General features: G+C 34.6%; 1 protein-coding gene and 6 non-coding genes across 7 annotated transcripts in view; 6 read left to right on the top strand and 1 right to left on the bottom strand.

Annotated features, from left to right (window-relative positions):
• Positions 1 to 257: 257 nt before the first annotated feature.
• Trnaq-cug lies at positions 258 to 329 on the top strand. The gene has a single exon. It is a non-coding gene; the product is annotated as a tRNA-Gln (tRNA).
• Positions 330 to 523: 194 nt separating this feature from the next.
• Trnaq-uug lies at positions 524 to 595 on the top strand. Its single transcript has one exon. It is a non-coding gene; the product is annotated as a tRNA-Gln (tRNA).
• A 3,875-nt stretch (positions 596 to 4,470) lies between these two features.
• Trnaq-uug lies at positions 4,471 to 4,542 on the top strand. Its single transcript has one exon. It is a non-coding gene; the product is annotated as a tRNA-Gln (tRNA).
• Positions 4,543 to 4,757: 215 nt separating this feature from the next.
• Trnaq-uug lies at positions 4,758 to 4,829 on the top strand. Its single transcript has one exon. It is a non-coding gene; the product is annotated as a tRNA-Gln (tRNA).
• Positions 4,830 to 5,630: 801 nt separating this feature from the next.
• Positions 5,631 to 5,702, top strand: Trnaq-uug. The gene has a single exon. It is a non-coding gene; the product is annotated as a tRNA-Gln (tRNA).
• Positions 5,703 to 5,887: 185 nt separating this feature from the next.
• On the top strand, positions 5,888 to 5,959 carry Trnaq-uug. The gene has a single exon. It is a non-coding gene; the product is annotated as a tRNA-Gln (tRNA).
• A 5,116-nt stretch (positions 5,960 to 11,075) lies between these two features.
• Positions 11,076 to 26,101, bottom strand: part of LOC123678717 — a 28,110-nt gene continuing 13,084 nt past the window's right edge. The window contains exons 3-5 of the mRNA XM_045615869.1: positions 17,287 to 17,485; positions 11,884 to 14,459; positions 11,076 to 11,243 (exon numbers count right to left, since the gene is read on the bottom strand). Of these exons, the coding sequence (XP_045471825.1) occupies positions 11,076 to 11,243; positions 11,884 to 14,459; positions 17,287 to 17,485 (2,943 nt within the window). The remainder of the gene's footprint in view (positions 11,244 to 11,883; positions 14,460 to 17,286; positions 17,486 to 26,101) is intronic.

Here is a 26,101-nt window from a genome sequence, read left to right as displayed (position 1 = left end):
AACTCAATGAATATTAGTTTTGTGGACTGTGGTAGGTATAGATGGCGTGAATCTTACTTATAAAAAATTCCTAGCTACACATTTTTATCTCCCTATTCAGAGTATCTCAGGAAATCGAACCTAATTTTTGAATAGACGTTGAAATTTCCCCCAGAGTAAATTTTCTGAATTCTACACTGGACAAAAAAGGAAATTATCATTTCCTCGAGGAAATAATATGGCACAACAGCTGTCGTGTTACCCTTTAATGCAAGCGAGGTTCCATGGTGTAATGGTTAGCACTCTGGACTCTGAATCCAGCGATCCGAGTTCAAATCTCGGTGGAACCTATAATTTTTTTTCGTTATTTTTGTATATATTTATTTCAATTATGAATTCGAATCCTTTTTTCTGTAGTTATGAAGTAAGGAAGGGTTATTTCTTTGAATTAATTTTATTTTATCTGTATATACATTGAGTAACTTGAATGCTACTAATAAAAATGTAGCTTTTTTGTGCTTTGAGTACATGAAATATCATCAGAGGTTCCATGGTGTAATGGTTAGCACTCTGGACTTTGAATCCAGCGATCCGAGTTCAAATCTCGGTGGAACCTTTCCATCTTTTTTAGAAAGAAAAGTTATTCTGTTTATCTTTAGATCTAACGGAACTCGAAAAAAGTTGTTTGAGTTTCAGAATTGGATTGAACTCTGAGATCGGCGCATCTAATTCAAATATTCAATCAGAGAATTTTGAAGGCTGAAATCAGGGTGAAGATCATATTCCGAAAAATTAATGATTCCAAACAATTTGAAATTTTTATGATGGGCTGATATTTATCCAATAGAATATTTTCAAGAAGTTGTATGTGCAATGGTATCAAAATGAAAAAATATAAAATAAGATACTGTTTTTGTTATAACAGAAGAGCTTCGAAGACACCTCTTAGATACTCATTACTTTCGAAAGAGAAATCTAGAATCTAGAGGACAGTTCGTTTATTTGGGTTTGTTTTTAATAATTTATTGTCATTTTTATCCTTACTCTTCTAGACCTTCATGAGACCTCAAAACTTTTGCGAGTTAGGTGTGTGTTTTGTTTAGGTTTTGTTGAAAACATCAGATCGACGATTAAGTATTTATTTTCAAATAATCTCACACTGACGGATTTGTCAAAATTTCAGGTCAGGTTTCTTGCATAAAAACATCAATTTCTAAAGAAACATTCGATTGAATTTTGTGTAAACATGAAATTATGCAATGAAATCGATAAGGCACATTTCTAAGAAAACCCATATTCTGAGCACTTATATAAGCACTATTTCCTAAAGATATTTAATTTTTCATAAAAATTCTTTCGAAAATTGAACAATATGGGATTTGTCGGCAAATTTCCATATTCATAATCAATTAACATCTCTATATAAAAATTTATTCCATGATTTTTAATATCTGACTTCAAAATGAGATATTGAAATGCTCTAAACTTAAAATTGTCAATAAGAACGAATATGCTAGAAAAATCGAAAAACTGTATAACCATGATTGCGCTACCGACCTTCAATTAATGATTTCTTTATGGCCAGAATTGAAATTGATGTGGTTGTGGATATTTATTTTCAACAAGACAACGCTAAGTTCTATACAAGCAACGAAACAATCGCAAAAAAAATTTCCTGGCTGTCTTATTTCCTGAAGGGGTGATCAAAATTTCCCACCGAGATCTTGTACTTTAACAGCTAGTTTTTTTTCTGAACCACAAGAAGTTATCAAGGACATATAGCCGCAAATGTGCAAATTGGTCTTGGAAAAATTCATAAAAAGGGTATGCTGCTGCAACCGTACCTGTGGTGGCCATCTGGCTAAAATCTTTTGCCGTCTTTAATAGCTCACCTTCCTATTTACAATGAAATGAACATGGGATGATTTCCCTGAAAATATACTCGTGTTTTTTTATATCGAAATGAAACCGCTCATTGGAAAAGTTTATAGCCTATATGATCTAAATTTAAAATTTTCGGTAATTACGAATAAAAACATACTTGAACAACGGCATATCCAATATTCAATGCTTCCTAAAATTTGTTCTTGATTTATTTTACTTTACACCCTCAAATGTACCATGTCCAATGTAGATAATATTAGCTGAGGTAGAGAGAGCACTTTCAGTCAACATCTCCCTTAAGTTTTTTCTGAAAATGTATAATATAGATTATAATATTAATATATTATATTAACTCATGTTTTGATGAACCAATAGAATCCGTAAATTTCCCATAGATCCGGCGTATTGATCAGTGAATATACACCTTGACAACGTGGTATAATCATTTTGGTGTTTCGCCTCCTGCCAAATTGGGATCATTGGACGTTGGCCAAAGAAATAAAACTCAAGTACAGTGAAATTATCATTGAATTATCGAAATGAAGTGCTTTTGTGATAGTTATTGAAATTATTCGTTATATAATCATAACGAATACCAACTCAAGCATAGACAATATATTTCGATTATACGAAACACATGTTTCGCGAACTACGTCTCGTGAATCGGTGTATAATCGAATATTGTCTATGCTTTTGTGATTTCATAACTGACTATTTCCTTCGTTTCATGTTCCACCAATCACAAACGCTCGATTTTTAATTAATAATAGTTTTTAGATGAAAAATAATAATAGTTTTTAAATGAAAAACTGCATTTCTTTCGAGTTTAGGTACCTACGGCAAAAATTGACATTTGTTACATTACATTACTATCGATAAAAAGTATCTGACATGAAATAGTCTTGTAGAATATCATTCGTGCATTTAATTTTTCAGTGAAAAAATCGGAAAAACACAATGCAAAGTAATATTTCTTAACAAAAAGCATGAGTGCTGGTGGTAACAAAAATCCGAGTCGAAGACGAGGACTTTTGCACCTGCACTGCACTGCAAAAAATATTGATTTGCAATTTGTCTTTTCGATTTTTTCCGAAAAAATTAGATACCCTTATGATCTTACTCACGATAAAAATCATTCACTCTTATAACAAGGAACAGAATCTATCGAAAGAAGAAATTCCAAACCCGCCGCTGACGCGTCTAGAATTCTAGCTGTGTCATTCACACAACGGAATTTCTGAAGGGAAACGTCATTCACAGTACACCTGTGAGCATTAAAAAATGCAGAGGGTGGTAGTTTGAATAGCGGTCAGTTCGGGTCTGTACCTTTCAGACACATCGGCGCCCAGAAATGGACGGCTGGCCTTTGAAATTTATCATTGACTAGGTAGATTTTCTTAATGGATCTCGCTCAGCCCTTCTACGATTCGACGTAGACTCGAGGACAGTGGTGGAGGCCAGAAGATGAATGAGTGAGACCTATTGGTGTAGAAAGGTATATTCTGCGTTATCGTCGTGAAGTATCAATGGGGCATGCTAGGGTTCATTTGAATCTACAAGAAAGTTATGATTGATTATGACACTTTGCAAAGGATCATAACAAAAAATAAATTTTCTCGAATAGAAAATTTTTATGAATACTATCTTCCACATCGAATAACGGAAATAGTACCTAGTCTGAAAGAAGATATTTTTTTGAATTTCAAAAAACGATTCCTTTTGCATGTTTTTGCACACATATTTTTGTGTAATTAGAGAATTACATAATATACTGGGTGTACCTGAATCGGAAGTACAAACGGAAATAGTAGATTCCTCGGATCGTTTTAAGAAAAAAAGTTCTATAAACTTGGGCCCGCAAACTTTTTGTTTTCGAGATACAGGGTGTTGAAGGTTTTTTTTTCAAATTTTTTTCTCTAAACACCTTTCCTTCACAAGATATTCAACTCAAATTTGTCATTGATAATTAATCCAATTTTAAGTTTTCATCATGTGATAGGTAGGTATGCTAATATTGAATGGGTGATATTTTTTCTGCAACATTGCCTGCTTCTTTCCTCAAGATTTTTTTTGATGGACCACAGTAGTTCAGAATAATGTGAAATGAAGCTTTGATCCAGTTCAAAGAAGTACTACACTACTATAGTTTTGTCGTATCTGCTACTGATTAAAAAAAAATCTCAAACAATTATTTCCGGAAAATATAAATTATTATAAAGATCCCGTTAGTAAACTGTGATGAATAAATTAATTATAAGTGTTGGTTTCTATTTACCCAATCTGTAGCGAGGATAAATGAAGATTCGATAAACTGGCATAATCAATAATCATCACAAAAAAGTGGGAATAGAAAAAACTTTAAAAACTTGTATCTCGAAAACAATGCGTTTGCAAGGCCATGTTAATATGACTTTTTTTCTTAAAATTATCACTCGCCTAAAGGCTAGTGATTTTGAAAAAATGTAATTCAAGGAACTACCAGACAACAAACTTTCATGTTACAATCGAGAAATTTTTCCGGTGAAATTTGATCTACATAGTAATATTTTGATTGATTCTGAGAATATAAAATTTTGTTGTGTTTCAAGTACAAATATTATTATCTGAGGTTCCATGGTGTAATGGTTAGCACTCTGGACTTTGAATCCAGCGATCCGAGTTCAAATCTCGGTGGAACCTATATTTTGTTTCAGTTATTTTGCTTCCGTTACTTCAAGTAACAAATAAGATCAATTAATCAAGTATGGATTCTAATCAAGTTTTTTGCAGTTCTTATTTATCACGACCTTTTGTAAATTTATTTCAATTCGAATTCATCTTCATCTACAATCTACATTACGTTGGTTGATTGTTAGTAAAAAAAAATTGCACCAAGTACCATAAGCATCATCGGAGGTTCCATGGTGTAATGGTTAGCACTCTGGACTTTGAATCCAGCGATCCGAGTTCAAATCTCGGTGGAACCTAGATTTTTAATGAGTTATTTTGCTTCCTTTACTTCGAGTAACAGATAATAGTTATTTATGCAACAAATGCAAAAAGTGAATGTTTATTGCACTCGACGTGAAATTGTCCGACGAGGCCGTTAGGCCGAGTTGGACAACACGACGAGTGCAATAAACAATTTTTGCACGAGTTGCATACAACATTTTTTCTACGTTCATGCAAAAGCAAAAAATGATTTATTGAGGTGCGGCACTAGGTGTAGGAAAATGAAAAGCGCAACTTGAATACTTCATTATTAATATCGATTTGCATTGAAACAGGAACTAATACGTTACGAACAATTTAACTCAAACTTCATTTTTACCTTCAATGTTGAAAGTGAATGAACAATTGGTGCAATTTTCAATATGAATATTTCGTAGTGAAGTACTTTTTGAATCCACTTCTTGATTTGTTACTGCTGTAAACGTACTAGTACTTGGTAACTGTACATCGTTATTTCCTTCAGGATGAAATATTTGTTTGTCATGATGACAGCACGTTGAAGTAGATGACAGATGAGTGCAATAAAAACTTTATTGCACTACTGCAATAAAGAACTTCTTTTTCCACTAAATATAGTTCAATAAAGTCTTGCTTTTTGCATGAATGTAGAAAAAATTAATTAATCAAGTATGGATTCTAATCAAGTTTTTTGCAGTACTTATTTATCACTTAGTTTTGTAAATTTATTTCAATTCATCTTCATCTACAATCTACATTGAGTTAGTTGATTGTTAGTAAAAAAAAAATTTGCTCCAAGTACCATTATTATTATCGCAGGTTCCATGGTGTAATGGTTAGCACTCTGGACTTTGAATCCAGCGATCCGAGTTCAAATCTCGGTGGAACCTGAATTTTTTTTCAGTTGTTTTACTTCCGTTGGGTATTTCAAGTATGGATTCTAATCAAGTTTTTTTCAGTAATTATGACTTACTTCTGTAAATTTATTTCGATTCATCTGTATCTACAATGTATATTGAATAACTTGATTGTTACTAAAAAAAAAGATTCTTCAAGTACCATTAGCATCATCAGAGGTTCCATGGTGTAATGGTTAGCACTCTGGACTTTGAATCCAGCGATCCGAGTTCAAATCTCGGTGGAACCTGAAGAGTTCTTTTTTTGAAGAGGAAATATCTTCTAGATTATAGGAACGAGAGTTGTTGATACTGAAATTGAATTAGTTCCAAGATCGGCCCAACAAATCGAAATATTTCATCACTGAATGTTGTCTGTAGGAACAAAATAAATTATATAAAATACGGGAAATCTTTCTGAGATTCAAATTAGAATTCGAAGTCTAATTTATAAAATAAGTTTTTTATATACTCTCCTAGACTTCTAGAGGTTCTTGTGTAGTGCGATTCTTTCTGTGAAGGTTTTGTTAGTGTCTCCCGCTATCAATTTAACCACCAGATGAGGTATAATCAATAAACTATTTTATCTACTCCTATTGAATTATATATTCATTGTTCAACTGCTTTTGAGCAATGATGAGGGTCTATTAACAAACAACGTGAGTTATAATAACTCACTGCTAAAACTCACTATAATAAATCGGAAAAAATGGATCTGTGCTTCTATTCGGTTGGGCAAAAGGGAACATTCCATTATTAATATTGAGGGAAGGAATGTCACTTTGATAATTTGGACGTTTAAAGGTAAATTTTCGGGTTTGTGAATAAAATTCTTTCTTTATTCTTGTATTTAAGTATTTATTGTTATAGTCGTAGATCAAGTATACTATTCAACGTGCGGTAATGGTCATAACTCACTTGATAAATTACAGCACTTGCCTGCGGCTTGTGCTGCAAACTTCATCTGCGTGAGTTATGACCTACATTACCGCTCGTTGAATAATATGCTAATCTCACATGTACATAATCTTTTCTTTTTCAATTTCCAAGAAAGTGTTTCTCAGATTTCCATGGAATTTTGAGTAATCGTGATTGATAGAATTGATATCAGATGTAATTTTTTCTGATGGTCATCAGTAGTTTTCTCAATAATACGGGTTAAAAAAAATGAGATTTGTGCTATTTCTATTCGCAGCCGTTTCAAAAGTATCGTAAAAAAACTCCTTTGAAAACATCACAAATTACGAAGCAATAGGCACACCATTCTTTGGATGATGTTTATGCTTGTTCTCGAAACCTCCTATACGCTCTATTAGTGTGACGTCACACACCGCTATTTTTGGTTCTCCTGTCAGTGTTCGGAATCCAAACAAATAAATTGTCATTCAAATTAGTACGGTGTCGTTGAAGGAATTGGCTTATTTTCATAAATAAGAGTATTTGAGGAACGATTTCAGTATTAATTGATAGACAGAAGGAACGAGGTTAATACCAGTATGTTTGAATCCTGTATCATTCCCCAGATTTTATAAAAAGCCGTGTTTATTAGTTGAACTTCAAGTTCGAACTTACTGGCTTTAATCTCGTGCCTTCTGTCTATCAATTAATAGTAAAATCGTTCCTTAAATAATCTTATTTATCAAAATAAGCCAATTTCTTCAACGACAACGTACTAATTTGAATGACAATTTGCTTGTTTGGATTCCGAACACTGATAGGAGAACTGAAATGGCGGTGTGACATCATTTGCAGAACTGGTATACCGACTATCTACTTACAGAATCAATGTTCTTATAAATGATATTCTTCAGTTGAAACTTGAAATACTTTACTAAAAGTTAAGAACTGAAGTACATAAAATAGAAAAAATTGTCAAAAAAAATAGTGGGACATGAAACAATGAGTTATTTATAGTGTAACTATTGGGAAATTTAAAATCATGGCTTTCGAAAAAGTATTTATTCATTGATATAGAGGTGATGCAGTTTGAAATTTATATTAAGTTATTCATAGTACCTAATAATTTTATTGTTTTCGGGAAATTTTGAATGAATTCTTGTTAATTTTATTCAGAACCCTTATAAGAAAAATCAAATACTTATGAATTCAACAAAAGAGTCAATAAATTCGACGCGATACCTATATTTCAATAAATCCTCTAAATTTAGAATCTTGCCACCATGAATGGATGTGATTTCGCCATAATAACGAAAGAAAAAGTTGAATGGAAACAACTTGTGAATTGTAAAGTCCATATACAATCAGAGGCGGTGCCAACCTCTTAAAATGCCGAAATTTGTAAAATCTACCCCTACAGAACACTATTACTACGTGTTCATTCAGCAAATTTGAGAATGAAAGATTTTTGGCTACAATTCTCATAGTATTCGAAAGCTTTGTTAACACTCGAAGCAAAGAAAAAGCATAATTGGCCAATTCCTATTCTATTCCCGCTTCATTCATCTCCACAAGTAGGACGATAAAGAAAGCATTCTACTTTCGAGGAACTGTGCTTTTGACGCTGGACCAAACTGATCATTCAGGGTTTCTATACACAATGGGCAGCAAGGTAACAAAGTAGTATTTAAAAACTAATACACCGTAAAAAATAAATCCACCCCTGTCTGATGTTCATTCATGAGTTTTGGGCCTTCGCGTCTATTTTCTTCGGCGGGATCTTTGGAAGGTGGCCATGTTTGATTGATCGCCCATGAAAATGCGTATCACCATAGAACGTCTCTGGAAGAAGAGGATAATAAATGAGATTGAATTAAGGTGAATTAATTGATAATGGGTGAGTTGACAATATTTTGAATGGGTTACAGATTGAATACTGGATTTTTCAGGATCCCTATTGATGGTGACAAAATTAGCAATCAGCGAGGTTCTGAGATTGGAAGGGTGGATCATTGGGATGATTGGTTCGTTCGGGATCTAAGTGAATGTTTTGGTTTTACCCTCGGAAATGTATGTTGAAGATCTTTCGTGCTTTAAATTAACCATACTCATTAATTCTATAAAAGACAAATAACTACACAAATATAAAATATAAATATTATCCTAAATACTTAATACTGATGAAAACTACTGCATTGAACAATTCATAGTAATTGCTACGATTGAAATCCAGCATATTTCACAAAATAGTGAATTTTTTTATTTTGAGTAGGTTCTGTTGAATAGGTATTAGTAGCACTTATTCAAATACTTGAAAAAATGAAATTTCGAAGTGATCTTTCACAAAAACGTTCCCACTAAATCAAAATATTTCAACTATCAACAAAATAATGGTTGTACAATTATGTTGATCTCGCAAAAAGATGAAGATTTAAGGTGATACTAAATTTTTAGCAATTCATCTTATATCATGTGTTATTTCACATAACATCTTCAAGATTGGTTTTTGAATCTGAATTAAAATTCTTTGTATTAGCACATACTTCAAACCTTAGAAGAAGGAAGTCACGTGAGCATATTCTAAGTGAAATCATTGGATGTTTATTTCATTGTGAAGAGGAAGATAAGTTAACGATAGAAAACGATATCAGACAAATCGCCGGTACTCTATGGTTCCAGCACCATATCCTTTTCATGGAATTTTCCATGAACAATTCGCACATTTGCGGATGTGTGTCCTCGATACCTTCACGAATTCCAAGCCCAAGCTCAAGCTAAGTAGCTTGAGCTTGACTTGAAATCAACTCAAGTTCAAGTCGAAAGTCAAGTATTTATTCAATAAGTACTTGACTTACCATTGAAAAACTATTACTTGAGTTGATTTCAAGTCAAGCTCAAGCTACTTAGCTTGAGCTTGGGCCAAGTAGCTCAATATCAAGCTTAGCCGTGAATTTGTAAACCAAACTTTAAAAGTCTTAAGATCTGTGTAAGTCTCAATGAAAAATAAGATGTAATTTCGTTTGTTGAATGCCTAATTATAATGATCGGCGACAAATCAACAAACCTAGGTTTTTGTCAACACTACGTGCTACTGCAGCAACTTCTTAGTTGTTCTAAACGACGTACACTGTTTCGAATCTCAGCATCATGAACTTCTCCGAACTGCTCAAATTTTTCCACCAGTTTCACAATTGTCGATCGAGAAGGTGCTGCGAGTTCAAAATTTTCAATATTTTTGTAGTAAGTTTTTACAATTTCAATAAGTTATTGAAGCATTCCATTTTAAGTTAATGACGTAGTATGTCGAAATATACAGCTCAAAAAGTGACAGTTTCCCAGATAGCGGGATAGGGATTCAAGGCTTGGCTTGATATTCAAGCTACTTGGCTCCAGCTCAAGCGAAGTAGCTTGAGCTTGACTTGAAATCAACTCAAGTTCAAGCCAAGTAGTAGTTTTTCAATGTCAAGTCAAGTGCTTATTGAATAAATACTTGACTAGACATTGAAAAACTACTACTTGACTTGAACTTGAGTTGATTTCAAGTCAAGCTCAAGCCAGGTAGCTTGAATATCAAGCCAAGCCGTGAATCCCTAATTCAAAACCTCTCATTGGGCCCTTTGTAATTGGACAGATAAACAATTTAGTAGTTTTCTGTAAGAAATAATGAACCGATGACGAGTAGATAAAACACCTACTATAACTAAAGATCCTGAAAACAGCCAGTTATTTTCACTGTTTCAGATGATCCATCATATCAGCTAAAAGAGGGAACCCTTTAGCAGGTGTATAGAATGAATGCATTAACGATGAATGGGTAGACCAATGAAGTATATTGCCGACCACTGGTCGAGAGTGGTTTTTTCCACCTCATCATTGTTTGCGACAGGCCAGCGTATGATTGAAATATATCAACCCAGTAAAAGCCTCTGCTCCGCTTGCTTATCAACAATAAATCACTAATATTCTCCCGATACCTGTCTGTGAAATGTCCGGGATGTTTTTTCACTCGGAAATGATTTATTCCATATCTCCCATCTATCGGATAGTCATTGTGACGTAAAAAATCTATTACTTAGAACGTTCGGGTTTGTAAGCAAACAAATTTTTTTCCCGATAAACCCGTTGGCAGAGCTGAAATTGGGATTTCGGGCGGATTGTTTCAATGCGACCGTGTTTTGTTTATCGACTAGACTGCGTGTCTTTCAGGACGTATAAAAACGCCCGATTGGAAAAAAGCGTCCTTTTCATTTCGGCTAAATCGAATTCTTTTATGTCTGACGTTATAATAAACTACTAATAGTGTGGACACAATGGACGCCGTTGGTGCTACAGCGATATACGCGATTTTTGAAGAACGTGTACGTTATTTGTTGTTAATTCCGCTAGGTATCTAGGACCTGTCATTCATTCTTCGGCGATTACTTTGTTTTTCCGAGTTTTCCAATGGCGGTTGGAATTGAAAATTCGTTTTTATTCCATTTGTTTGTCCGGGTTTGGCTGGTAGAACAAGGGATGGAAATGGAAATATTGGGAGCTGTCTGTTTTCGGATTGTTCTCGCGCGTTTCTTCTCCATATTGGTTTATTACTCCAATCGTCTCTCTTTGGAATTGTTCGTGGGCAAAAACTCTAACTCCTACCTGAAAGTTACAGATCTGATGTTTTTAATCGTACAGAATTAAAAAAGCGGATGGATTTCTATATCCAATAGTAAATGATGATTATTATTATTATAAAAATGTTTATTTCTTTTACTTTACTTTTAATTTTCTTCTTGATACCAGGCATTTTCAAAATTCGAGAGATACCATTGTGAATTCGAGGCACTAGGAACAGGTGTGATCTCAGGCCCTTTGTTTATTTATTTATTTATTTATTTATTCACAATAATATACAAGTGAATAATTTTAACCCATCAACATATTCCATGGGGCGTCAATACATCAATAAATTCTAGTTCAAAGTAGTTAAATAAATTTCATCAAATCTATAATAATCAAATGTAAATATAAATAAAGTCAAAATTTAAAATAAATTAACATTGAAATAAATTAAACAAAACCAATAAATTAACATTCAGAACAGGTTAAATCTTTAGACATTGATAGTCAATAATCGAGTATAAGACAAACATTATATATACATGACAAACTATTCAAAATGGCCAATCCAAAACTCATTCATTGTGTAGAAGGCTTTTTTGTACAGAATTTTCTTTATTTCATGTTTCAACTTATTTTTGTTCATAACTTTGAAAGCTTCAGGAATCTTATTATATACTTGTATGGCCTCATGGTTAATGCTTAGCTGAGTCGCCGCGACCCTATGATATGGTGTTGAAAAGTTCCTCGCATTCCTTGTGGTGTAATTGTGGAACTCTCCATTTCGCGTCAGTTTCTCCTTGTTGTCGTGGATGTATAGGATGCAGGAGAGTATGTACAAACAGGTGAGTGTGAGTATGTTCTCTTCTTGGAAGTAACTCCTACAGCTTTCAGCACTCCCCAATCCACACAATATACGAATTGCATTTTTTTGTTTTGTAAAAATCTTCTTCATTTCAGGTCCACCACCCCAAAACAGCAACCCATAATTCAAAACACTACTGAAATATCCATAATAAGCGATTTTGGCTGCTTGCTTTCCTGCCAATTGTTTAGATCTTCTAATGAGGTAAGTAGCTACTGACAATTTCTTTTCTAATTCTTCTATGTGTTTCCAGAACTTCAAATTCGGTTCCAGATATATACCCAGGAATTTCAGGTTCATCTCAGTCGCGGGTTTAGTTTCAAAGGTGAGATATTGTGTCTTTTCCTTGTTTATTTTGAACTTATTTGCACTAAACCATAGTTCAGCCTGTTCGAGGATCTTTGATGAAATATCTTTGAGCTCTTCTTCAGTAGTACCAATTGTGAGGAATGAAGTGTCATCAACATAGAGCACTGTGCTGTGTGATTTAACATTTGGAGGTAGGTCATTCATGTATATCAAAAATAATAGAGGCCCCAGTATGGACCCTTGAGGAACTCCACACTCCACACATCCCCAGTCCGAGTACTCATCCTGAATACAAACTCTTTGATATCTATTTTGCAAGTAACTACTGATCAACTTCAGCGGGACACCTCTAATGCCATAGCTCTCCAACTTCTGCAGCAAGATATCATGTTTAAGGGTATCAAACGCCTTACTCAGATCGCATGCCATCAGCCTGCACTTCTTTCTTGAGTCCAAAGCATCTGCAACCTCAACCAGTACCGAAGTTATTGCTGTACTTGTGGACTTATTTTCTTGGAAGCCATGTTGTTCGTGACATATAATATTGTACTTCGTGAAAAATTCCGAAAGTCTATCCTTCAAAGCAATCTCGAATATTTTGGAGAGGCTTGGGAGTATTGAAATAGGCCTGTAGTTTGAAGGTTCAGATTTATCTCCTCCTTTGAATACAGGAATTATTTTGGCACGTTTTAACTGATCAGGAAAATAACCTTCACTGTAGCATCTCGTTATAATCTCTGCCAAAGGCTCTGCTATACTTGGAATGATCAGCTTCAACATGCTCGGTGACATGTCATAGATATCTCTACATTTTTTACCCTTGAGCTTCTTCGCTATCTTCAGGACATCTATTTCAGTTATTTCTCTTAGGAAAAATGAATTTCGCATGAATTTTCCTGCTTTTTTCCGTAGGTCTCCAGAACTAACGTCAACTTTTGGGCAGTTTTTCTCAATATCTTTACCTATTTTCAAAAGATGTTCGTTGAAGGTCATAGGATTTATTTCTGCTTCATCATGCTGTTTATTTTTTCCTTGATTACCCCTTATAACCGTCCATATTTCCCTGGTTTTGTTTGATGAGTTCTTAATTTTTCTAAGATTGTCTTTCCTCTTTATTTCAACCAATTTTTCCCTGTACAATCTTTTACAAACATTATATGCTTTTCCACTATCTGAATCTCCTTTTATATGATGTATCACTGAAAGCGCATCTAACCTGTTCTTCAATTCCTTGATCTCCCTGTTTTTCTTCAGCTTTGACACCCAATATCCTCTCTCAACTTTCAAAACCTTTTGAGGGCAAGTTAACTCATAGATCTCTAGAATTTGGGCCCAGAACCTGTCAAAGATCTGTCCCGCAGATAAGTCGGAATATACGAAATCCCAGCACTGACTTGAGAGTACCTCAATGAATCGATCTAAACTTTGTTTACCCAGATTTCTTACTGATTTACTTTTTCTTTTCTTAGGTTTCATTAACATACCAGAACATCGTAACACCTGTCCTCTATGGTCCGAAATATGTGGTTCTATCGTACATGGATCAGAGTCTGTATCACTATTTGAATATATATTATCAATTAAAGATGTAGTTTCAATTGATACTCTAGAAGGTTCATTGAATTTAGCATGGAGATTGAACTCACCCATTAGATTCTGCAGGTTTCTTCCATTTGTATTGCATCTTATTAAGTCACTGTTGAAGTCTCCAGCAACATAGATTTCTTCATAACCCAGATTCATGCACCCCAACTCATCCAAACAGGACCGAAAATTTGTCAGAAACACCTCAAAATCTCCTTGTGGTGGTCTGTATACCCCAATTATAATTTTTCTATGAAGTCTCTCATAAACTCCAGCCAATTCAATGTGATTTTCCACAGAGTATTTCCTCACACACTCCAGTGGCAACATTTTTGAGTCATCTCTGTGAAGGATCAGAACTCCACCATATCCATTTGGTCTAGAATAATGGGCACCCAAGGCAAAGTTCTGCACTATTAGTTGTTCAGTATGATTTTCCTTCAACCAGTGTTCAGTCAACACAGCAACATGTATATCTTCCTCTTCCAAGACTTTTTCTAGGAGTTCAACTTTATTTGTGATTGATCTTATGTTCAAATTTAAAATGTTGTATGTCTTATCCTTGATGTTTTCTCTGTCCACGACTTTCGACTTGTGGTCGGCAATACGCTCTATTAGTGATGACGTCACACACCGCCATTTTTGGTTCTCCTGTCAGTGTTCGGAATCCAAACAAACAAATTGTCATTCAAATTAGTACGTTGTCGTTGAAGAAATTGGCTTATTTTGAGAAATTATTTAAGGAACGATTTTACTATTAATTGATAGACAGAAGGAACGAGATTAATGCCAGTAAGTTCGAGCTTGAAGTTGAACTAATAAACACGGCTTTTTACAAAATCTGGGGAATGATACAGGATTCAAACTTACTGGTATCAACCTCGTTCCTTCTGTCTATCAATTAATACTGGAATCGTTGCTCAAATACTCTTATTTATGAAAATAAGCCAATTCCTTCAACGTCACCGTACTAATTTGATTAACAATTTATTTGTTTGGATTCCGAACACTGACAGGAGAACCAAAAATGGCGGTGTGTGACTTCACACTAATAGAGCGTATAGAATGAGTTGTCCTCTCTTTCTAGTATCATGCCCATGCTCCTGAAAACTGGCACATATTATGTTATTTTCTCTGGTCAACGTCAAACGTTAAAAAAAACAACTGCCTTATAGACATTACATTAGCCATTCTGAAGAGCTCGTTAGATGAGTTATAGCAATTCTTCCCCAGCCCAGCAAACCATAGAATGAGGCTGTACCAATACACAAATATGCTATAATTTTCAATTCTTGCCATGTCTCGGCGTCCAGAAATACTGCATTTTCATCCGCAAATGGAATTATTTTTGACTTCGTGTTAATTCCAAATTCGTGTATTTCAAAAACAGAATGGGAACGAGAATGGTACCTTGGGCAACCTCAGTAGTAACAGCAGTGAAGGAGCTCAATGAATCCTCAACCTGAACGCACTGACTTGTTCCGGTCAAAAAAATTCTAAACTAAACCAGTGTTATCCCGACGAAAACATAGTTCTCCAGTGTTCTGAGCAATTCCTTATGATCGACCGAATCGAATGCCTTATTAGCTTCATCGAGAAAAACACACAAATATGGTATAGATCTGTCCAAACAGTCATTTCTTTGTTTTTTAACAGTCTTTATTTATATTAAAGTTTTGTTTTTTAAGGGAAATTAGATTGTACAGTCTAAAAAAACAAACAATATTGGTCAGAACACTGCAGACATCCAGAAATTTCATTGTTGTTTTGTGGAAAATTTTCTTGAAGATTTTCGACAAACTTGAGGTTATGGATATAGGACAGTTATTATCCATAAGATGTATTACTTCCAGATTTAAACAGAGGTCTTATCACGGCAGATTTAAGTACTGCCGGAAATTGTCCATTTTTCAGTTAGAGATCAACAAGGTATACTGATGGCTTCACTATATGCTCCAAGATTTTTGAAGATATTTAATCCAATCCAGGTGCTCTGTGTGACTCACACTGGCCTATATCACCTTCAAAATCTCTGCTTCATCAGTTTTCTCCGATATCATTTGTGAACTATTTTTTGTTGCATTTGTTGATCTATTTTTCATTTCCTCCACAAGCCTAGGTGAAATAGACGCAAAATGACTGTTAAAAGCTTCAGCTACTTGGGAGGTTTCACTTATCTGCATTCGACAATTCGATTATGGTCTTCATTTCAAGCAATGAGTCAACTTGAGTAACTAAAAAATTTTGAGAAAATGGATCAATCTACTTTGGAATAACAGAATGAAATTGATATTTCGTTTTTTTCATGTTTTTATTAAAAAAAATTTTTATCTCGGTACCAGGCTCTACGAACTACTCAGAAGCTTAGATCCTAGAACAATAACAATATTCTCCTCGGTATGCATAATTCTTAGTCTTGTTGGTGGTTTTGAATCGAGAAGAGTAAAACTAGTGCAAAAACGATGAATAACTTGTTTGCTTACTAGGCCGATTATGTTTACCGTAAAATGTGATCTCTGAACTTAGCGAATAGATTCATTTTTTCAAAGTATATTTCCACAATTTGAAAGCGTTGTTGTGGCCTAACTGAACATAAATATAAATACAGTTTGCATTCTCAACTGTCAAACCATTGACAACAACCATCAGAACCTCACAGGCAGCTAAAGCACCCGTTATAAAAAAACAATTAATCTCAACTCTGTCGGTTTTGTGGTCACGGGAATATTAAATGATAATAATAATCTTCATAAATTTTGTGTTCTTTTTTTCATTGTTCGAAGTTAGGCGATCAACATGAAATTTTACACGAGGCTTGAAATTGCCATTTTATATCTAAGTGAAGATTTTTATTTCGATTAAAACGGCAGTTTTGAAAAACAAAATTTCAAGTGGTCTTATTCAGAAATCCTTAGTAAACTAAGGGTTTAATTGTTTTTAGTACTTTAGTAACTAATTTAATTGCATTCCAATCTAAACCGACCAAAACTACCCTGAAAATGTCAAGGTTCTAGATTCTTCCGTTCGAAAGGTATTCATGTATATGACCGATCAAATTTAAGGAAGTATTCATAATCATTCGAGACCATTTCTGGATCAAAATTCGAAAATAACAGACATCTTGAGTAAATGATCGAGCGATTTGTCCAGAGAACAAGCGCTCAAAAATCAAATAAACACAACGAATCGACCTCAATAGACAAAACAAAACGAGTGTAACTTCTTTATATAGTATCAGACGATATTGTATAACATCATCCCATACATCTCAGTCAATAATTTCCATACAATTCCGGAGTATCGTTGAATAAATTTGTCTCACACTTTCCGTTGTACTGCATTCATTCAGCATCAACCACCTTGGAAAGGAATGTCGAGTGTGGGACCCTAGGGTTTGTTTCTTATTCAAATGGTCCTGCGATGGACCTACCAGACATTTCGGCGACTGAAGACCCATCATGCTAGACATGCTGGCTTTCGGACTGGTCGATAAACGAAAACGAACCTGATCGTCGGTAGGTACCTAGAAAGAAGGTGCGTGGATGCTTAGAGGTCAAGATACCTATTGGGACAGTTTATAGGGTATAATTTAGATGTGTAGCGTCTTCTCGGCGATAACTGTTGCATTTGGACCATCTGTTTTTCAATTTTAATTCCGATTTATGACGTTTTTAGGTTTTGATTTGGAATTTTTTTTTGTGTACATATATAACCGAAAATGAGATGGGATTGTGGGGATGAACAGTTGAAAAAAGAGAAATTTTTAATTTTACATGTAGCTACCTAATATGTTATGTTAAAACTTCGAAATTTCAAACTTCAAGGCAAACGAAAGTGGATTTTTTTATGGTTCATTACAAGTTATGTGTTATTTTTTTTTCTTGATTTTTGGATATGACTATTTTAGAATATATGGCCTTTCTGATTTTTTTTTCTTTTTGGGTCAGTTTGAGGATGTAAATTTGGAGTTTACTGAATCCGAAAGCATTAATCATCAAGGATGTGTAGATTGTAACACAATGACCTTTATGCTATTCGAAGTTTAGCATCATCTATCGTTTAGTTGAACAAAACTGTTTATTCTATTAGGTGTTTTTAGAAGTGTCTGGGACTTTAACAAAGTGCATAAATATTGAATAAATCAAGAAATTCCCTCAAAATTCTCATTCGCGTCCCGGAGAGCTTGAAATAAATTCTTTGTTGAAAGCCAGATTGGTGAAAATGAAACTTATGAATTTGGCTACGAATTTTTCTTCTGAAAACTGACTAAAACGAGGTATATCTACTAAAGAAAAATCTCGAGTAGTACTGTCAGTTCCTGAGACTGCTTTTGAAAAATGTTTTGGTAATTCGGTTATTCATTGAAGGGGCTTACTTTAAATGCCTACCTAAATTTGAATGAATATAACCAATTGAGCAATTTATCATATAACCAATGTATTTCAATGAAAAATTCCTAATAATCCTGATTTTATTTAATATATGAAAAGTGAAAAATCGAAGGAATATTTGTACACCTATACGAAGACATTTGCCAGAAAAAAAAGTTCGAATTGGATTTTTTGATTTAAATCCATCCAAATTCATGGCTCTGATTTTCACCAATAATAAAATATTGAGTTTTCTTAAATTGTTATCACATAAAATTCTAGATTTTGTTGATTTATTCATCCTTGTTTCTGAGTCATTAGATAGTAAACTAAAATTGTATAAAATTCTAGTTCATCTATCAACCAAAACAAAAACTGGTTGACTTCAGGATTTAAAAACTAGATTATATGTATTTTATACAGGGTGATTCACGAAAACCTTTGGTGAGAATATTTCAAAGAGAGACTGGAAAATCGAATAAACACACGAAATTTTATAGTGAAGTTTTGTTGGAAAAGATTAATTTTAGATTTGTCTGACTTCTGGTTTCACCGAAAATTATATCAACTTCCCCTTTTTATTAATGTAACACGCAATTGTTTAATTCATAATCGGATGACTCATTGAATTGTGAATCGCTTCACTGTATCATTTGCATATTTGTGTACCCAGCTATCTGGGGGTGATAGTACATTGTAAAATAACCCCAAATGCATATTAAGGGAGATATACCTAACTTTCCAAAGTTGATAAAATTAAAAACAATTCTCCTCATACCTTTTAAACGATGAATGCCAGCAGATTGAAATTTCGTGCATAAATGAATGTTGTTAAAATATTTTTTTTCGGCAACCGTCCGGGAAGTGCTCACTTCCCGGACGCTTTTTCTCTGAGAAAGTAGCATTTCCCGGACTAGGCCGGAAAAGAATCATAGAATCCATAGCAACCGAGATAACGGCTGACAGTTCATATGAAATTAGTTGTCAAAAATTTGCATGTTTTTTGATCGCAATCGCAATAAAATATGGAAAGCAGCAGCGATAGTGTTATTTTACATGGTTGCCGAAAAAATATTGTACGCAACACGCCCGAAAATGGTTTTTTTGGACTCACAGACTTTTGTCTATTCGTCCAAAAAAACCCTATTTTTCGGACTTGTTACGTAAATTACTATTTCATTACACTTCTACATTTCTGATATTGTAAATGGTGTTTTTAGTGGGTGAAACATGATTTTTTTGGACAACTTCATTCGTTGTATTCGTTTTGGTGAAAAAAATAGAAGTATTCGATAGAGCGAAGAAAATTACACCAAAAAGGGTACTCTTCATCCAAATACAAAAAATGAACCATTTCGAGATATTTAAGTTCTTGTAGTCACATGTTGTCAGTAGATTCATTCATCTCGAGATTCATTGATAACCATAGAAGTTGTTCCAAAAAAAGCATGATTCACCCTCTGAAATAACCCTTCATAACAATATCAGAAATGTAGAAGTGTAAAAAAAAATGTACTTCAACAACATACATTCATGCATGAAATTTCAATCTGGTGGCATTCATCCTTCAGAAGTTATGCGGAGAAATTTTTAAAATTTATCAACTTTGAAATCTATATGTAGTTTAGGTCAAAGTTTATTAATCAAACTATACTTATTTTTCAATGTACTATCACCTCCAGAATGCTCGTTACACATTTTTGACTCAATCTGTTTAATCTTTTTTACATGGATATTAGAGAACTATTCAGTAGGTATTATAACACTACCTACTGAAGAATTCTCTCAAAATCAGTTTAAATTGATCTTTCCAGCTTTTCAATCTGATCCATGAAATTTGAGGGATAAAAATGGAGGACGTCAAACTTAAAAATTCATTGAGTGATAGTGTAAACCAGTTTAATGTTTATGCAAGAAGGTCAATCCGGTTGTGCTCCAATCTGCCCAAAACACGTTGACAAAAAGCTACCGAATACGCCAATTTACCTGAACACTCCTACGATCTCGAAACGGAATTTCAGAGGAAAACACCGAACCTCCTCGTTTTCGCATTTGTTTCGTACTTCCTTCTCAACAAAAACTGGTGAATGGGTCCGACACTGTCGCACAAAAGAACAAAACCTTACGGCATTTGAAACGCGTGTATATTTTAGCAGACGGCCATTGTTGAAAATATTGAATAGAATAAAACTGCTCAGCGGATTCAATGCGACGAATAGCTGATATAATACATTGTCATATGGTCTTTTTGCCGTGACAATGCGTTTGTGTGTGGCATTAGAGAATAGGGTATTACTCCAACAATAAGCTATCGCCACGGTATCCAATTTTACGTACTTTTGAGCGCGGCCACAAGGGCCAGAGTTCTTTGCGTCGAGAGGGCCGGTCCTGAAGAGAGATTTGTTTGAAACAACGCCCGGCCCCATCCTGAAAGTGTTACGTTTGGGTTTTATCTGGTTTGTCGTGTCCTTCTTCCATTAATTTGGGGCATTGTGTCCGAGGAGAGAGAGGGGAGATTTCGATTTCATGGTGGATAATGAGAAGAATTTTTAGTATTTCGTTTTGTGAATGGAGTGTTGAAGTGGAATTAAATAATTCAAATGAGGAAATTGCTAAAAATGGATATTGTAGATTGTACTGATTATTTCAAGCTTATGTTTCTTACTGGCAAAGGTAACGGCTTGTTTTCTAGTGGGAAAACTCTTCAGTAGTATTGGCAACATCAAAATTGTTTTTCAGAGGCCTAAAATGTTCGATTCCAATAAATCGAACTTACTTTCGATGCTATTGATAAACATGTTGATTGAGAGAAAGTTTGTTGCTTTTTGACATTTCGCTGATGTATTCACTCATGTGGTCTGCTCGTAGCTTACCAACGAATATCATTTGCAAAATTGGAAGAGCAATAAATTTTGAACCAAAAATTTCATCGGCTACATTTTCCTCTTGTAACATTGCTGCAGTTACGATATTGAGTAGATAAAGGGTTTTTCCATAAGAAGTTTTGAATAGCCCGCTATCTGGGCAGTTGTCACTTTTAAAGCTGTTCTCTTATCACATTTGACAAGTAAAAACTGAGCTACTACTAAAAATGGAACGATACACGCTTCCAAAACGCATTGAAATCGCAGGCAATAGTGAAACTGGTTGAAACATTTGAGATGTTGGAACAAGTTGGTAGGGATTCACGGCTTGGCTTGATATTCAAGCTACTTGACTTGAAATCAACTCAAGCTCAAGTCAAGTTGTAGTTTTTCAGTGTCAAGTCAAGTATTTATTTATTGAGTACATTGAAAAACTACAACTTGACTTAAACTTGATTTCAAGTCAAGCTCAAGCTATTTGAGCTTGAGCTTCAGCCAAGTAGCTTGAATATCAAGCCAAGCCGTGAATCCCTACAAGTTGGTGATGTGAAGACTAGAAACCTGCTGTAGCGTGTAGTTCTTAGTATTGACGAAAACTCAGGCTTGTCAATTCCTCTTCGATCTTGCGGGACTGAGCTATGATTAATGTTTTTTAATACTGGATTTGAAAGGTATTGATGTGGACAACGTTTATTTTCAACAAGACTGCTACTTGTGCTACTTGTCACACTAGCAATGAAACAATCTCAATTTTTGCAAGAAATTTTCAAGTCCTTATTGATCACAATTGACCACCAAGATCTTGTGATTTATCACCTTCAGACTTTTTTCTTTAGGACAACTCGAACGATAACGTCTAAACCAATGCCGCACAATCGATTCAAGACGTCAATCAAAGATGGAATTGAAGTTATAAAGGATATACAGCCACAATTGTGCGAATTGATCATGGAATTTTCGTTTTTCATCGTTAATAGACACCTACCTCTCTATAATGAAATGAACATCACTTGATTTCTCTTTAGATATTCTCGTTTTTTTTTATATCCAAATGAAATCTCTTATTGGAAAATCTTTTACTACTATGTAGAATATGATCTATCGGGAATTGGCAAATCACCCAACAGAAAAAAATTAAAGATGTTCACTCAGTAGATCTTGGGTGTCATTCAATAGAACTTCTCCAACTTCTGCCAGCCCAACTCTCAGAAAAATTATTATTTACAATATTTGGGACAGCAAATACACTCTGCTTATCAAGGAGTTTTTTACATCGAAACGAACGAACGCTATTTCTATTTCTCTCCATTCTGGTTGTTAATTGTTATGTAATTCATGTATTTCAGCAATGGCATACTTCTCATTGCGAAGTTTTCTTAGTGTACCAGATGAAAATCTATTCGTGAACCACCAAAACCAATTCTTATTAGTAATGAAATAAATACGCAGAATCAGAATAAGTACCTACATCTGCAACTTCAGCCAAGGCTTGACAACACGAACTTCGTCTTCAAATATACTATAGGTACTCGTATTAAAATTTGACATACTAAGGTTAAAATAATTGCTCATTTGAGGCACATATGAGACATGCGAAGTACCCATTCCTACAACTAATAAATGAGGGTAAATCAGAGGGCCGCAAAAGAATGGCAGTAAAAGGATGTCTTAGCTCTGAAAAATTCGACAGTGGACTTGACTTTGAACCATACGAATCTTAATTCACACTGCGAAAAGTAGAGATGAGATATTGCAAATTTGCAAACATCCATTATGATAAACATTGCAAGAGGAAGAAGGTTCACTTAAATTCATTCACCAAGAGTTCGTAAGAGCTGAACTCATCTTCATAGTCAATTATCATCTAGCAATTCTTTAATATACCATATAATGAAAACATCTTCCAAATGATTTTCACACAACTAGCAACAGATTTCACTTTCTCAATTAATAGCTCTTCCTTTTGAAAGAGGGAAAGACATTGTATGGGCGAAGAAGGCACAGTTCCAACCGAAATCTGTATAATAGGTAGTTTTATGTTGTACAGCTCGGCTGTTATTATTTCTATTTTTAGAACTCTTTATTGCGAAATTCATACTTTTCAGAATTGTGTATAGAATTTTAAATGGGTGGACCTATCGCGAAGCGATATCTTACTGCCAACAGTGCCAACCCTTATAACTCAACATTTACATCATATGTAGGAGTTGTCTGAACGTAATTTGAAAACAGAAAAAACACAAATAATGGTTGTGTTACCTATTAAGGGTATAGAAGATATGGTTTAGGAAGAAAAATGAAAATCGATGAAACAACAACTAGAAAATATTTCAACTGATGGACTATTTCAAGTGTCTTTTAGTATTATTTCATTCCAGATTTGAAATTTCCAGGTTTTGAATCACCCAAAATATTAGTTTGTTTTTCCCCAATTCATTTTTTGTTACTACTATTCATAAAATGCGGCAATAGTAATTGGTACTTTGTTAGCTTCGAGTGAAAATGTAGGTTCCATAAACTTTGTTCACAATATGTACTGGACTGAACAAAAATAATCATTCTGATACAACAACGCTGTGTGAACTCCGAACAGAATGATACACTTTTTTTTTATAAAGTTCAGAGGTGACGAGTTGTACCTTTATCAGCAGTGAACATCTTACAGTATCAAAAGGAGTTGAGACAATGCTCCATCTCAGACGTCATGAATTTCCGTTTGATAGAATCACCCCATTCCGGAAGCCAAAAGGGACAACCCCTTCATTTAGAGAATGCCCTTTCGTCCCAAGGTGCCGCAAATAAATCCATTTTTAAAAAGTTCTTAATTGTAAAATAACACAAAAAATCTAACCCTTGCTGAAGTTATACCTGCGTTGTCACAATAGAACCAAATTATTGGGTGATCCCTTTTTACGGGGCAGCTATCGAGACGAATCAAATTAAATTTGGTGCAAACTTTTCCCAGCAAAACAGGGAGGTAGAATTGAAGCTGGATCGAGAAAGGTGAAAAGGACACGGAGGAGGTTTAAGAAAAGAACGTCTCACAGTTTGACAGGATGACAACCCGGGCTGTTTTTACAATTACTGACTTTTGATTCAGTATTTCATTGCTATTGTGGTGTCACAATGTGTGAAAAGGGAATTATGGAACGGTTTTCGTCTTACCTCACTTCACATTCTGTAATGGATGATCTTCATTCGATTCCGTTCGCACAAACATGGTCGTTGAAGGGATACAATGAATAAATGGGATTTACTGCTACCCAAGAAAACTTATAGTATTCTACTTCGATATCTGGTAGAATTTTAATCTGGGTTTATATTCGTTATTTCTCTACTTGAAAAATTTATCCGTCACCTTTGCATTCGTGCTTGTTCACCTGTTCATTCAAACTTTCAAATTGTCCTAAAAATTTCAATTTACTCTTCAATGAAGTCTTAATTTTCTGCTTAAATATGAAGAAATCTGCGGCTGAGTCTCTTACAACATTCTCAAATACCTATGGTGAGGCCACTTTTAGTGAAAGAACGTGCCGAGACTGGTTTCAACGCTTCAAAAACAGCGATTTTGACGTCGAAGACCAGCATGGCGGTGGAATAGAGGAGGTTTTCGAAGATGCAGAATTGAAGGCATTACTTGGTTCCAAGGTCATGCTCAGAGTTAGGTGGAACCAGCTCGCCTTAGGGAATTATGAGTTGTTAAAACCGGCCGAAACTATCGCAGGCGATCGTTATCAAACGCAATTAATATGTTTGAAAGACAAACAGTCGCAATATAACGAGAGACATAATAGAGTGATTTGAAAGCATGACAATGCTCGAACCATTGTTGCATACTCGAAAACGTTGAAATGGGAAGTCCTACCCCACACACCGTATTCTACAGACGTTGCTCCCTCGGACTATCACTTGTTTCAATTAATGGCACACCGCAGGGCCGGCGCGAACAATTTTGGCGCCTGAAGCAAGGAATATTTTGGCGCCCCTGCTGAAAAAGTATCAATAACATGACCTCCTTTTATTCAGTAGTTTTTATTTCTGTTCTTGGAAATCACAATAATTGTACCTTTCTGGATTTAATACTAGCAAAATCATCTATAATATCTTCAAAATCAATTTTGCTACTTACGTGTTCAATACAGATTATTGCCAGCCCAGGAAGTCTTCCCTGATCCCTGCATCGCAGAGCGTTGAGTGTAAAATTTGCAGTTCTTGTCTCATTTATAAAATGAAGATGAGCTCTGTTGGATTTATTTACGTTCTTAAAATTCGTTTCAAAAAATTTTGAACAACTTTGGCTTCGCGTTTGTCTTTCTGTCAGTCTGTATGTTCGCAAATCCTTCTAACAACATTGATTTTTATGATTCTTATTGCTTTTTGATGAAATTTTCCGTAGATGTTGCCCTTGTATGGATATTAGGATCAGATTGTAAATGGTTCCAGAGGAATTTCAGTTAGATATACTCATGTGCAGACTTGAAATTTCCTATGCCTCAATATTTATGTTATGGGTTGGGGCATAGAAGGTTCGGAGTAGGTATGCTCTGTGAGTTACGCATGCGAAAATTAGAAATTGGTACCTTTATATGATAGTGTGAAAAATATTGAACTGAAGAATAAGAAAGCATAGTGCCAGAATCATTGTCTGAAAGTTTTTAATTTTTTTTTTTAATTTAGCCATTTTTTGAGCACTATATTCAGAAACAATGGAATAATTCTCAATTCAATTTCAAATTATTGTTCCAAAGGTGGAAACCAGTTTCAATTAGTTTTAAGCGGGTTACATAAGAAATACGATTCCACATCAACCAACATTCCTTCATTTTTTTTATTGGAAGTCTTGACTGAAATTAATTTGGATTCAATTACCAAAAATTTGCTGTAACGACGCAGTAAAGAATATTG

This window comes from Harmonia axyridis, chromosome 4 (genome assembly GCF_914767665.1).
Source record: "Harmonia axyridis chromosome 4, icHarAxyr1.1, whole genome shotgun sequence".
Taxonomy (NCBI): Eukaryota; Metazoa; Arthropoda; class Insecta; order Coleoptera; family Coccinellidae; genus Harmonia; species Harmonia axyridis.
Note: the sequence above shows the minus strand (reverse complement) of the source record. Positions and strands in the feature narration are given on the sequence as shown.